The 15389-nt window shown below is 39.1% G+C and overlaps 1 protein-coding gene across 1 annotated transcript; it reads right to left on the bottom strand.

The window, feature by feature from the left end:
- Positions 1 to 829: 829 nt before the first annotated feature.
- Positions 830 to 14000, bottom strand: Fib (rRNA 2'-O-methyltransferase fibrillarin). The gene is made up of 5 exons (XM_071673306.1): positions 13842 to 14000; positions 11786 to 11959; positions 6570 to 6715; positions 3858 to 4028; positions 830 to 1636 (listed from the first exon to the last, which is right to left on the bottom strand). Exons 1-5 carry the CDS (start codon positions 13852 to 13854, stop codon positions 1223 to 1225), a joined length of 918 nt encoding a protein of 305 aa, XP_071529407.1. The 5' UTR covers positions 13855 to 14000; the 3' UTR covers positions 830 to 1222.
- Between the last annotated feature and the right edge of the window lie 1389 nt (positions 14001 to 15389).

The raw sequence follows: 15389 nt of genomic DNA, 5'->3' as shown, positions 1-15389 counted from the left end.
TATGTGTCAGAGATGGAGGGAAGAAAGAGAAGCGAGAGACCAAACTGGAGGTGGAAGGATGGAGTGAAAAAGATTTTGAGTGATCGGGGCCTGAACATACAGAAGGGTGAACGGCGTGCAAGGAAATGGAGTGAATTAAATGATGTGGTGTACCGGGGTGGACGTGCTGTCAATGGATTGAACCGGGGCATGTGAAGCATTTGGGGTAAACCATGGAAATTTTGTGAGTCCAGGATGTGGAGAGGGAGCAGTGGTTTCAGTGCATTGCACATGACAGCTAGACAATGAGTGTGAATGAATGTGGCCTTTTTGTCGTTTCCTATCACTGCCTGGAGGGAGAGAGAGAGAGAGAGAGAGAGAGAGAGAGAGAGAGAGAGAGAGAGAGAGAGAGAGAGAGAGAGAGAGATGCTATTTGATGTGTAGCGGGGTGGCAACAGAAATGGATGAAGGCTGCAAGTATGAATATGTACATGTGTATATATGGCTTTGTATGTATATGTACGTATACATTGAAACGTATAGGTATGTATATGTGCATGTGTGGGCATTTATGTGTATACCTGTGTATGTAGGTGAGTTGGGCCATTCTTCATCTGTTTCCTTGCACTACCTTGCAAACGCCTGAGACAGCAATTAAGTAAAATAAAAAAAAATTACTATATACAGACATTCCATTCAAAATTCAAATCAAAGCTACACATCAGTAAATTTCCTTCCCATAAGTTTGAGAATAATAAAAGGAAACTAATAGTTTGAAGAGATTGCCTACCGTTAACATATAAACAGTTCTAGAGAAAAAAAATAGCGGAATTTATTGAAACAAATCAAAAACAAATAAACATTTATTGTAAAATGATGTACATAAGAAGACATAATACTCACGAATCAGCACAATATGATTGTATTACGTATATTCAAACGCTGAAAAAGTTATAGGCTGATCAAAACTTCTTTCATTCTACACATATTGTAAAGTTTACCAATTCACAGCCCTCTTACCCACTGATGTACAAAAAAAAAAAAAAAATACAAAATATACATGGTTCTGAGTTATCTGACCCTGACTATATCCCACTCTCCTATCCACACATTTAGGTAAAATAAGATATTCCATAACTTGAAGAGAAGAAAACCATGCAATACTAAATAAAACAGTTTTATTACTTAAGGCCTTGCTACAGCTCTTTACATATGAATATCCTAAAAAGCTTCTTCATTAACACTATTTATTTTTTTTCGGGGGTCTGTAAACCCCCACCACTACTGCATGATCTCGTTCATATGGCTCTAATGTCAGCTGTTCTTGAGGCTTGAGAAGGTCAATCTGGAGTTTCTTGATTTCTCCAGCAAACACTGCTTCAGCAGGAGCAGTTGAGTCAATACAGTTGGCTTTAATAGATATCACATAATGGCCACCCACTTTAAGGAAATGTTGTGCATTAATAGCAACAATACGAGCTTGATCTGGTTGGGCTACGTCTGCAAAAAGACAGTCTACCATACTGCATATCATGCGGTACTTATGTGGGTGACGGGCATCTTCCACAATAGGGACAATATTGGTGCGTTTCTTTGCCATATTCACTAAGTCACGTCCCGAGCGATGAGAAAACTCAACTGCATACACAAGCCCTTCCTAGTTGTAGATGAAAAGGAATAATTAACATTACAACTTTTTTTTATCATACTTTGATGCTGTCTCCCGCGTTAGTGAGGTAGCACAGAGACAGACGAAACAATGGCCCAACCCACCCACATACACATGTATATACATAAATGCCCACACACGCACATATACATACTGATACATTTCATACATAAACATACTGATACATTGTTAGGAAGATTTTGGAGAGAGGGGCAAGTATGCAGTTTGTTGTGGATGAGAGAGTTTGGGAAGCAAGTCAGTTGTTGTTCGCTGATGACACAGTGCTGGTGGCTGATTCGGGTGAGAAACTGCAGAAGTTGGTGACCGAGTTTGGTAAGGTGTATGAAAGAAGAAAGCTGAGAGTAAATGTGAATAAGAGCAAGGTAATTAGGTTCAGTAGGGTTGAGGGACAAGTCAATTGGGAGGTAAGTTTGAATGGAGAAAAACTGGAGGAAGTGAAGTGTTTTAGATATCTGGGAGTGGATTTGGCAGTGGATGGAACCATGGAAGTGAAAGTAATTCACAGGTTGGGGGAGGGGGCAGAGGTTCTAGGAGCGTTGAAGAATAAGTAGTAGGTGAGAAAGTTATCTTGGAAAGCAAAAATGGGTATGTTTGAAGGAATAGTGGTTCCAACAATGTTATTTGGTTGTAAGGCATGGGCTATAGATAGGGTTGTGTGGGTGGATGTGCTGGAAATGAGATGTTTGAGGACAATATATGGTGTGAGGTGGTTTGACCGAGTAAGTAATGAAAGGGTAAGAGTGATGTGTGGTAATAAAAAGTGTGGTTGAGAGAGCAGAAGAGGGTGTATTGAAATGGTTTGGTCACATGAAGAGAATGAGTGAGGAAAGATTGACAAAGAGGGTATATGTGTCAGAGGTGGAGGGAACGAGGAGAAGTGGAAGGCTAAATTGGAGGTGGAAGGATGAGAGAAAAAGATTTTGAGTGATCGGGCCTGAACATACAGAAGGGTGAAAGGCGTGCAAGGAATAGAGTGAATTGGAACAATGTGGTATACCGAGGTTGACGTGCTGTCAATGGACTGAACCAGGGTATGTGAAGCATCTGGGGCAAACCATGGAAAGTTTTGCGAGGCCTGGATGTGGAAAGGGAGCTGTGGTTTCAGTGCAATACACATGGTAGCTAGAGTCTGAGTGAGGATGAATGTGGCCTTTGTTGTCCTTTCCTAGCGCTACCTCACACGCACATGGGGGGAAGGGGGGTGTTATTACATGCATGGCGGAGTGGCGGCAGAAATGGATGAAGGCAGCATGTATGAATATGTGCATGTGTATATATGTATGTTTGTGTATGTATATGTATGTATACGTTGAAATGTATAGGTATGTATATGTGTGTGTGTGTGCGTGTGTGTGTGTGGGTGTTTATGTATATACACATGTATGTGGGTGGGTTTTGGCCATTCTTTCATCTGTTTCCTTGTGCTACCTCACTAACGCAGGAGAGAACAACAAAGTATAATAAATAAACAAAAGCAGTTATGTGGCTACAGGAGGGTGTCAAAATGCCACAGAGAGATAAAGAAAAGTGAAGGAGAAAAAGCACTGGAATGGATATGGAAAGTGCATACTGCATTATGGGAGAGACAGTATGTCCAAAAGATAAAACAAGAGCAACATACAAAGACAGGAAGGCAAAATAACTACAATTCTTAAAAAAGAATCCATCTTAATACAAAACTGAGACATATAACAGAAGTGTGAATAATTACATATGAAAGACTGCCAAGTCATTTGGCCAACTGTGAGAAGAGCAGCAATCTTCAGGCAGTAGCAGATGTGACAGTAAAAACATGAACAATGCAGATTCATCTTTTTTAAATCATGAATGTGTGTTCTCTGACATGATCATCAGAAACTGCTGAGTCCTATCAAGAGTATGATAAAGATATGTTTGCAGGATGGACAAAGACCGTATAAATTGGTGAATGTGTCGAGGGCTGTGCAATATTACAATGAAAGTTCACAGTTTTTATGCACAGAGCATTGTGACACAGAACTGAAACATGGTGACTGAGGAGAGATGGATCATGGTAAAATAAAACAATACCAAAATCATTATGGATGCTGATAAATAAAACAGAAACAATGCTTATGACAGGGACAGGGTATACATACTGTCTCTACAGATAATACCTAAAATCTTACACAATGCAAATAAAAAATCAATAGAAAACACAAAACCTTACCGGTCCAATAATGTCTGATACATGTGATACTGTTGTACCATTAGCAGCACCCAAGTATAGGACCTTTGTGCCTGGTTTCATGTAGATATTGCCTATGCCACCCACAATGGCAGCAGCCAACTTGGAACGAAAAGGATTCCATACACGATACTCGATCTTTTCAGAGCCATCCTGCAAAAATAAAAGTTCCATCAATGCTTATATTACTGTTAGCATCATTTATAACACTAAGACAACTTTTATGGGGCACCTGCTGCTTTAAGGCTGTCCTACATTCATCAGTAGGAAAGTGATAAAGTCCTCTGGAGTTATGAATTCCTTGATAAGATTGTACCTGTTTTCCTCCACTGACAATGGTATAACCTTGCTAGGGGTGACTTTCCACTTGCAGTGTAAACACATGCAGGCATAGTCCAGTAACACTATTCAATGCTTAAAATAATGTAAATACTATCTAGCTTATATTAATAAAAAATAAAACGAGGGAGCAAATGGGAACTTCAGTGAAGGGCGCAAATGGGGAGGTGATAACAAGTAGTGGTGATGTGAGAAAGAGATGGAGTGAGTATTTTGAAGGTTTGTTGAATGTGTTTGATGATAGAGTGGCAGATATAGGGTGTTTTGGTCGAGGTGGTATGCAAAGTGAGAGGGTTAGGGAAAATGATTTGGTAAACAGAGAAGAGGTAGTAAAAGCTTTGCGGAAGATGAAAGCCGGCAAGGCAGCAGGTTTGGATGGTATTGCAGTGGAATTTATTAAAAAAGGGGGTGACTGTATTGTTGACTGGTTGGTAAGGTTATTTAATGTATGTATGACTCATGGTGAGGTGCCTGAGGATTGGCGGAATGCGTGCATAGCGCCATTGTACAAAGGCAAAGGGGATAAGAGTGAGTGCTCAAATTACAGAGGTATAAGTCTGTTGAGTATTCCTGGTAAATTATATGGGAGGGTATTGATTGATAGGGTGAAGGCATGTACAGAGCATCAGATTGGGGAAGAGCAGTGTGGTTTCAGAAGTGGTAGAGGATGTGTGGATCAGGTGTTTGCTTTGAAGAATGTGAGAAATACTTAGAAAAGCAAATGGATTTGTATGTAGCATTTATGGATCTGGAGAAGGCATATGATAGAGTTGATAGAGATGCTCTGTGGAAGGTATTAAGAATATATGGTGTGGGAGGCAAGTTGTTAGAAGCAGTGAAAAGTTTTTATCGAGGATGTAAGGCATGTGTACGTGTAGGAAGAGAGGAAAGTGATTAGTTCTCAGTGAATGTAGGTTTGTGGCAGGGGTGTGTGATGTCCCCATGGTTGTTTAATTTGTTTATGGATGGGGTTGTTAGGGAGGTGAATGCAAGAGTTTTGGAAAGAGGGGCAAGTATGAAGTCTGTTGGGGATGAGAGAGCTTGGGAAGTGAGTCAGTTGTTGTTCGCTGATGATACAGTGCTGGTGGCTGATTCATGTGAGAAACTGCAGAAGCTGGTGACTGAGTTTGGTAAAGTGTGTGAAAGAAGAAAGTTAAGAGTAAATGTAAATAAGAGCAAGGTTATTAGGTACAGTAGGGTTGAGGGTCAAGTCAATTGGGAGGTGAGTTTGAATGGAGAAAAACTGGAGAAAGTAAAGTGTTTTAGATATCTGGGAGTGGATCTGGCAGCGGATGGAACCATGGAAGCGGAAGTGGATCATAGGGTGGGGGAGGGGGCGAAAATTCTGGGAGCCTTGAAGAATGTGTGGAAGTCGAGAACATTATCTCGGAAAGCAAAAATGGGTATGTTTGAAGGAATAGTGGTTCCAACAATGATGTATGGCTGCGAGGCGTGGGCTATGGATAGAGTTGTGCGCAGGAGGATGGATGTGCTGGAAATGAGATGTTTGAGGACAATGTGTGGTGTGAGGTGGTTTGATCGAGTAAGTAACGTAAGGGTAAGAGAGATGTGTGGAAATAAAAAGAGCGTGGTTGAGAGAGCAGAAGAGGGTGTTTTGAAATGGTTTGAGCACATGGAGAGAATGAGTGAGGAAAGATTGACCAAGAGGATATATGTGTCGGAGGTGGAGGGAACGAGGAGAAGAGGGAGACCAAATTGGAGGTGGAAAGATGGAGTGAAAAAGATTTTGTGTGATCGGGGCCTGAACATGCAGGAGGGTGAAAGGAGGGCAAGGAATAGAGTGAATTGGAGCGATGTGGTATACCGGGGTTGACGTGCTGTCGGTGGATGGAATCAAGGCATGTGAAGCGTCTGGAGTAAACCATGGAAAGCTGTGTAGGTATGTGTATTTGCGTGTGTGGACGTATGTATATACATGTGTATGGGGGTGGGTTGGGCCATTTCTTTCGTCTGTTTCCTTGCGCTACCTCGCAAACGCAGGAGACAGCGACACAGCAAAAAAAAAAAATGTTGGAATGTATAGGTATGCATATGTGTGTGTGTGGACGTGTATGTATATGTGTGTGTATGTGGGTGGGTGGGTTTGGCTATTCTTTCATCTGTTTCCTTGCGCTACCTTGCTAATGCAAGAGACAGCGACAAAGTATAATAAATATAAATACATAAATAAAAACAAATCTTGAAATGTATTGGTATGTATTTGTACGTGTGTGGGCGTTTATGTAAATAATAATTATGTGGGGGGGTTGGGTCATTCTTTCATCTGTTTCCTTGTGCTAACTCGCTAACGCGGGAGACAGCAATTAAGTATCATTAAAAAAATAAATTTCTTACCCCAACACTAATTCTCTTCTCCCCATAGACACTCTCACCAGGGGCCATATTTCTGGTAACTAATACATCCTCACGGCCACGAGCAATAAACACGCCCTCGTGGCGATGGGGCTCAATTAGTACAGATACTCCACCTCTAAATCCTCCTGAAATGAAATCAAAATAAAATCAATCATATTCCACTGTAAGCCTTATTCTGATAACATAAATAAAGTATGAATATACCAACATCTACTTTCCTAAAAATCTGAAAACACAAATCTTTATGACAAGTGAAATAGATTCATGACAGTACTAGAAAAATTATAAAGACAAATGGACTGAACAATATAATGCAACTTCTAAACTAAATATATGATAAAGGACCCTCAATAATTCCTTCCATTAATTTCTTTCAAATCATGCTATGAAAAAAAAGTAATGGCACTCTAAGTGGAATGGATGATATAAATGAGACATGCAACACTACCTTGCAGTAAAATCTAAATCTAATACCATATGCACAAACAGAGAGCCAATATCAAGTGAAAAAATGTTTGACTCCACAAGTTTTAATGCAAAAAGTTGTATGAATAATAACTAAGTTCATACACTCTACAGTATGCAAGCACTTTGATAAAACTAAAAAATGTAAATGTACCAACAGCTGTATATTCTTGTATCCAGCTGGATGAACAGTTGGGTAAGGTCTAAACACATGAGGGAATTTACCAAAGAAAACTAAGAGAAGAAATGTAAATGATTAAGGAAGATACAGAGCTAAGAAAGAGAAGGTTGTTAAGGGGAAGCATGAAGAGAGATGATAAGAAAGAGGAAAGTGGAATAACCACTGTCACAACCTTATCAGCCATGGAATACTTGCTTACTTATAGATGATTTTCAATTCCTGATCCTCAGGTTTCCTCTACATTTTAAGAGTTCATGCATCCCCAGCTTCATAGTTTCTCTCCATACTTGGTTGCAGTCCTACAAACTGTTCCCTTTATGGATTTCAGAGAGTAGCTGCTTTCAGGGCAACAGATTTTTTTTTTTTCTTTTTTTTTAGTTTTTCTAAATCTAATTGAAGCACCCCTGTTCATTTGGTATCTAACTTTCCCTTATCATTAGCTTTGAATACTTTTTTAAGGCTCCAATCATGAACAAAAGTCCAAATCAAGGATGGGCCCTTACTGAAATATAGAAAGAATTATGAAACGAAAAAAAGATAAGACAAGGAAAAGTATTTACGAATTTCTGAAAAAGTGAAAAACCTGTCTTGAAATGTGCCAAGTCAAAGATACTGGGAAAAACATGAGAAGGTAGAGTTCCAAAGCTTCATCATACAGGGAAGGAAGCACTGTCAAAACAGCGTACCCTTAACAATCATGTGATGCAGCAGCTTCCCAAGAATTGCATGGTCAAGCTAGTTGTGTGGGCACACAAGCAGCCAGCTCTCACGAGCAAAAACCATAGTAATACCTACAGAAGAGGGAAAGTGAGCCAACACTGTGGTGTAAGGTAAGGGGGTGAAGTTTGGAAGTTAGCCTGAGACAGTGTATAAGGCAGACCACTTTCGACTCAATTCTGTCAAGGATGCAGAGCTAGAACCACCCCAAATGTGAGAGCAGTACTCCATACAAGGATGAACCAATTCCTTGTATAGATGGAGCAACAGTTCAGAAAAGTAGTTTCAGCATCTAAACAGGATACCCAGTTTCTTAAGAGGCAGGCTTAGCTATTCCTGTAATGTTGGATTTCCAAGAACTAGTGGATGTTACAGTAATACCATGTATATTCACTGAGTCAAGAGGTGAAATACAGAACCATCAAAGGAGACATGAGTGTTGTGAGGAGTTTTTGATGGAGATGGGTAGAAAATGGGCCTTGGAGGCATTAAACTGAACAAAATTTTGTCTACTCTACTGAGATATCCAGTCCAAGTCTGAGTTTATTGAGGAAGCTGTGGCAAGACGAGATGCAGATCAATGAGAGAAAGGTAGCAGATTTGATGGATGGGGATGAATGCAGTGTTGAGTCATCAACATATGAGTGCCTTGGATTATTTAAGAGGAAATCATTAAAAAAAAGGAGAAAAAGTGTTGGGGACAGGACAGAACCTTGAGGGACACTGTTACTGATGGAAAGATAGATCAGTCAGAGAGGAAGCTAGATATGAAGGAGCAAAGCGAGGGAGTCAAGCCAAAAAAGGGGAGCTTATAGATTAGACCTCAATGCCACACCATCAAACACCTTAGATATATCAAGGGCCAACTACACATGACTCCACAAAATCTTCCGAGGATGAGGACCAGACATTACTAAGATTGGAAAGAATATCACCTGAGGATCTGCCATATTGGTGTTCAGAGAGAAGACTGAAGGTGTTTAAGGATATGAGAGTTAAGGAGGGATTCAAAGACTGGATGTAGATGTCAAAGAAATAGGACGATAGTAAGAGGGTCAGGACAATGCATACCTCAAAGGAGAAGGGAAAGTTTTACTTTTTAAACAGATACGAAATAGACAAGCAAGCACAGGTGCAAGTTCAGAGGCGCACACTTTCAGTACATGGGGATGGATGCCATCAGGACCATAAGCCTTGCTTGTGTTCTGAGACAGAGGCACTTTTCAGCAGACAGTCTGAAAAGAGAAAGTGGGAAGAGGCATAGGATTAGTGAGAGGAGCATCAGGGGGTGAAGGAAAGTTGGAGTCATCCAAAGTGGAGTTATAGGAGAAAGGGGAACCAAAGAGAGTTGCAACCAGAGAGTTGCTGTGTCTACGGAAGACAGATATAGTATCGTCAAAATGGAAAAGTGATGGCAAGTTAGAGCGACAGAAATTGTTAGAGATGCCCTTAGCTAAAGACCAGAAAGACCTATCAGTGAATGACAAGGAGTGTTTATCACATTCTCAATATCTCGTGCTTTCTGAGGGAATAGCTCCAGTTATGATCATCACTTTGTTTCTCACAAATGATCTTTTTTTGCAGGTTACACTCTATCATCTTATTAATCTTTCCAAAATCAGCCCAGTTATAGCATTTCCTTTTCCTCACTATATCATTTATTGCTATGTAAAACTTGCATGTAAAGTTTAAATTATCATAATTGCTCCTACTTAAGGGAATTTGATACCTGATGTTTTCAATCACATCACCCTAATTTGTGAATATTAGATCTAATACATGACCCTCATTGTTACCTCTAAATCTAACTCGTTTATCTATCTACCTACATCTCTGAAGGCCATCCTCTTCAGGAACTCCCACCAAGGGGACGGCCACTGAAAGTCTCCATTCAACCCTGTCCTCACATGCACCATTCCAAATATTCTACCACTATTTCTCTCCCTCCAGTAATCTTCCGCTGCATTTCCCCATGTCACAGGTGGTCTTCCTCTCCCATCAACCTGCCTCATTGTACTACCACATACATTTCTTGTAAACTCCCTGTTTTGCATTCTTTCCACATGCCCATAACAGGCTTGTCCCTATCCACCATACCTCACTGCCACATCCATCTCTGCATCCCCCTTTCCAAAGTTTTGCTTTCATCTCTCTTATCACTCAATCCATACAATGTTAAAAGGCCACTTTGACATCATACAGCCCTGCTCCACACCGACATGTATACTAAAACTTTCGTTCCACTCTCCATCCACTCTTTCAGATGCATTTGCTATACAAGGCTTTCACACCATCCAACAGTTGTCTCCCTCTCCCATGTGTCCTTATCGCATTTCATAAAACTTTCAACTTGACTCGGGTCATACACTCTCTACAGACCCATGAAAGCTGCAGACTTCTTACCTTTTGCTAAATACTTTTCTACAGACTTCATACCTTTTGCTAAATACTTTTCTAGAGACTTCTTACCTTTTGCTAAATACTTTTCTACAGTCATTTTCAGCACAGAAATCTGATCCACACATCCCCTACCTTTCCTAAAGCCCCCTTGCTCCTCATTTATTATACATTCAGTCACTTTCATCACTCTACCAATCAACAATTCCATACACTCTTCCTGGTATACTTAAGACTTATTCCTCTATAATACTACATACAGCCTTAGCACCTATTCCTCTGAATAAAGTAACAATAATAGCTTTCACCCAATCCTTAGGAACAACCTATGTTTCCATGCTAAATTAACATATCAAATGCATCGTCTATCACACTTTCTCCTCTATTCTTCAGCATTTCATATATGTAGATAAAGAAAACAATCTTAAAATATATTCCCGAAATGTATATAATCCTGGGCCTCTCAGTTATGTCACTGTACATAATGATTCCCAAAAGTTCCCCAAAATTTAAAAGCTTTGATTTTAAGAATAGAAAAGACAGAATCCTTTACCATATACCTTGTTAAATAGCTCTTTTGACTGGTCAATTTTATCTTGCTCATTTACAGCCCTCAGATGTTATCTTTACATCAGTCTCACCAACTAGACATTTGCTTTGTAAATTATGTTATATGAATACACTCTACTATGATATGATTCCAAAACTTATGTTATATAAATACACTCTACTATGATATGATTCCAAAACTATCTCCTTTGCATTGGGAACAAGAATACGATCATTATCATTTTATCCAACAAGAAAGATGCCAGAGGCAGGGGTTAATCATTGCAAAAATAAGTGACAAACTTTTACAAATGAGCAGAACCTATGAACATCCCACCTAACTTCCCTTGTGACTGAAATCAGCCTTATTTTTGATGTTATCTAAATAATGTTGTTTTGCTCTTATGCTTTTATTACGATGCTTGGAGTTTTTTTGTTGTGTTTACAGCACTTCCTTCCATTAGAGACAACCATTTCCATCGAACAAACCACTGAGCAACTTTTTATAAACATGGAACAAAAACAATCATACTTTTTTAAACATTAAAAGTTGAGCTTGGAGAAATGAGTGGTTCCCATAGGTTCTATTCCTAAATACTTTTCAACTTTAATAATAATCAGCCCCATAATCAATTTCACCGATCTTCAAAGCCATGCCATTGCTCACATAATTTGAGAAAAAAAATATCCCAGTAAACCTATCTAAGCCTTTATCTACTAATATTTACCATTCCTTAACAAATCCCCCACCTCATATGGTCACCTCTAAACAAAAGTTGCCCTACAAAAACTTTAAACTGACAGGCACTTGACAGCTTACCTTTAAGACTTACTGTTATCTTTCATGTTATGATGTATACTTCAGTAATATGACTACTATATTTACCTCTTCCACGTCCACCACCACCCCGACCTCTGCCTCGAAAACCACCACGACCTCCAGGGGAAAATCCTCCACGACCTCCAGGGGAAAATCCTCCACGTCCTCCTGAAGAAAAGCCACTACGGCCTCCACCTCGGCCCCCTCGGAAGCCTCCTCCTCCTCCACGTGGTGAGAAACCTGAGGAAGAATAGACATTCTGTACATGGGTTATCATCAGGATAAAGTTCCAGTTTAGGGCCACCAACGAAGTAACATGGACTCATAAGAAGCATATCAAAGGACTCTTAAAAATAAGTGAAAGTGATTTAGATTAAAGAAACATGATTTGCATCATCATTCTTTAGACTACATTAATATTTTTAAATTAGGATTAAAGAAAATGTGGTTTTATATATATAACAACGATATGGATACAGGAATAACCAGTGACTTAAGTAAATTTGCAAATGGAACAAAAATAGGGGCCATAATTGACGCAAATGAAAATTCAGTGAATTTGCAGAGGGACTTAAATAGATTATCAGAATGGAGTGGTATATGGAAAATGGAATTCAACGCAGATAAATGGAGAACACTTAGTGTGGATAAAGACACGGACACTAATTACAAACTGGACAATAATTCTATTAGTAAACCAGAATGCAAAAAAGATTTAGGAGTACTGGTGAGCAAGGATATCAAGTCGCAGCAGCAATGTATTAAAGTGTGTAATAAGGATAACAGGATGCTAAGGTTCATTAAGAGGACTGTTATAAATAAAACTCCTAAAGTATTATTGCAACTTTATCTTGCATTGGTGAGACCACACCTGGATTATGCAGTACAGTTTCAGACTCCATACTATACAGTTGATGTAGATTGTTTAGAGTGTAAAGGCGAATAACAAAATTGATCCCTGTAATTAGAACCCTCACTTATGAAGGAGGGTTAGAGTGGATAAGATTTAAGTCTTTACATGGGTGAAATGCATCAATAAAGGTAACATGAATAAAGTTCTTATAATGGCACCAAAAGATAGGGCAAGTAGTGGATTTAAATTGGAAAAATATTGATTCAGGTCGGATGTGGGTAAATACTGGTTCAGAAATAGGACAGTAGATTTGTGGAACAAACTGCCAAGTACAGTAGTGAAAGCAAGGTCTATAGCTTTAAATGATGGATGGATGTGTTTATGGGTTCAGACGGTTGGTTGTAGGATGGACAGACTCAGAACCTGCCTAGCATGGGCCAACAGGCCCCTTGGAGTGTCCTCACTTCTGTTCTAATCTTAAAAAATAATGACATCCTTTGAATATCACCCTCAACTTCATTTAAACAATCTTGATTCACCTCTTTTTCAGAGTTATTTTAGAAAAAACGCAATTATTCTGGTGTGTATTTATCTATCCCAAGGCAATTGGTTCACTGTCTGTGCTTTGTATTACAAGCGAGTTGTCTTCCTTCCACTACATGCTACTAATACAAGAACATAATGATGACAATCAGAAGTGTAATTCGACTACAGTTTTGAAAAATACGCAAAGTCTTAGCACGTTTGGGTGCTTGAGTAAAGTTGTTTTCATTTATTCTGTTAATATGCTACAAAAAGTCATAACTCTGTTTCACATTAACTTTGTTCACAGCCATCCCCATTCGTTTATATATTACTTGTAATACATATTCAAAACTCCAAATTTTACTCCCTGGTCTAAATCACTTTCAAATACATAGAATCCACGAAATTCCGTTACTTTCAGATACTTGAGATGCATCTATGAACCCCCTAAGCTGGAACCGCATAGTCAAAATGCAATGGTCTGAGCCTGGAGGACACCTAACCAATCTAAAACTAACTACAATACCTTTAGGAAGAACAAAAATAATATTTCTTGGTTAAGTGTGCAGTCATGTCTCATTAATCTATCGTACATCTTGCAAAAAATACAAATGTTTATGTGGAGCACGTTGACATAAACACGTTGACGACCATGCAACAAGATTCAAAACATTACACATCATACCTTGTCTTTTGTATATATTTTCTCACTTCCTTAGGAGGATTGTTGATAAACATACTCACCTGGTCTACCCATGCTGCCTGTCGTTTGCTATTAACACAATTCTTTCTGCACCTTACATGCAAGTAACACCATAACACGTTTTAGCGGTATCAACGTCCACGATGTTCCTTGCCACAGAATGGAACATGTTCAGCCGGAATTATTAGGAACGGAACAGCGTCTATCCTTATTCTTCTTTTGGTAGTATAAAAGAAATTAGGTTAAGGATTCAGAAAATTGACTAATTTTATATCTAATTATCAATGTAGATATGTAGATATATTTTTCTGTCTGTCTATTAGTTATTACTTCTTGCGAAGGGAATATGATGATAAAAATCAACTCGGCGATTTCAGATTTCCTATTACATATGTGAATGATAATTATAAGATCAGCCATTCATCTAACGATACTAGGTTCACATATTTTGAGTAAAATAACTATCATAGTCCATCAATTCATAACATCAGTATATTATTTAAAGATCAGTCAAGTGGCTGTTTTTCATATACTACTGATAACTACTGAGGAACCTGTATATATATATATATATATATATATATATATATATATATATATATATATATATATATATATATATATATATATATATATATATATATATATATATCCCTGGGGATAAGGGATTAAGAATACTTCCCACGTATTCCCTGCGTGTCGTAGAAGGCGACTAAAAGGGGAGGGGGCGGGGGGCTGGAAATCCTCCCCTCTCGTTTTTTTTTTTTTTTATTTTCCAAAAGAAGGAACAGAGAATTGGGCCAGGTGAGGGTATTCCCTCAAAGGCCCAGTCCTCTGTTCTTAATGCTACCTCGCAAACGCGGGAAATGGCGAATAGTTTAAAAGAAAAAAGAAGATATATATATATATATATATATATATATATATATATATATATATATATATATATATATATATATATATATATATTTTATACTTTGTCGCTGTCTCCCGCGTTTGCGAGGTAGCGCAAGGAAACAGACGAAAGAAATGGCCCAACCCCCCCCATACACATGTATATACATACGTCCACACACGCAAATATACATACCTACACAGCTTTCCATGGTTTACCCCAGACGCTTCACATACCCTGATTCAATCCACTGACAGCACGTCAACCCCGGTATACCACATCGATCCAATTCACTCTATTCCTTGCCCTCCTTTCACTCTCCTGCATGTTCAGGCCCCGATCACACAAAATCTTTTTCACTCTATCTTTCCACCTCCAATTTGGTCTCCCTCTTCTCCTTGCTCCCTCCACCTCCGACACATATATCCTCTTGGTCAATCTTTCCTCACTCATTCTCTCCATGTGCCCAAACCATTTCAAAACACCCTCTTCTGCTCTCTCAACCACGCTCTTTTTATTTCCACACATCTCTCTTACCCTTACGTTACTTACTCGATCAAACCACCTCACACCACACATTGTCCTCAAACATCTCATTTCCAGCACATCCATCCTCCTGCGCACAGCTCTATCCATAGCCCACGCCTCGCAACCATACAACATTGTTGGAACCACTATTCCTTCAAACATACCC

This window comes from Panulirus ornatus, chromosome 18 (assembly GCF_036320965.1).
Source record: "Panulirus ornatus isolate Po-2019 chromosome 18, ASM3632096v1, whole genome shotgun sequence".
Lineage (NCBI taxonomy): Eukaryota > Metazoa > Arthropoda > Malacostraca > Decapoda > Palinuridae > Panulirus > Panulirus ornatus.
This window is presented reverse-complemented; position numbering and strand designations above follow the sequence as displayed.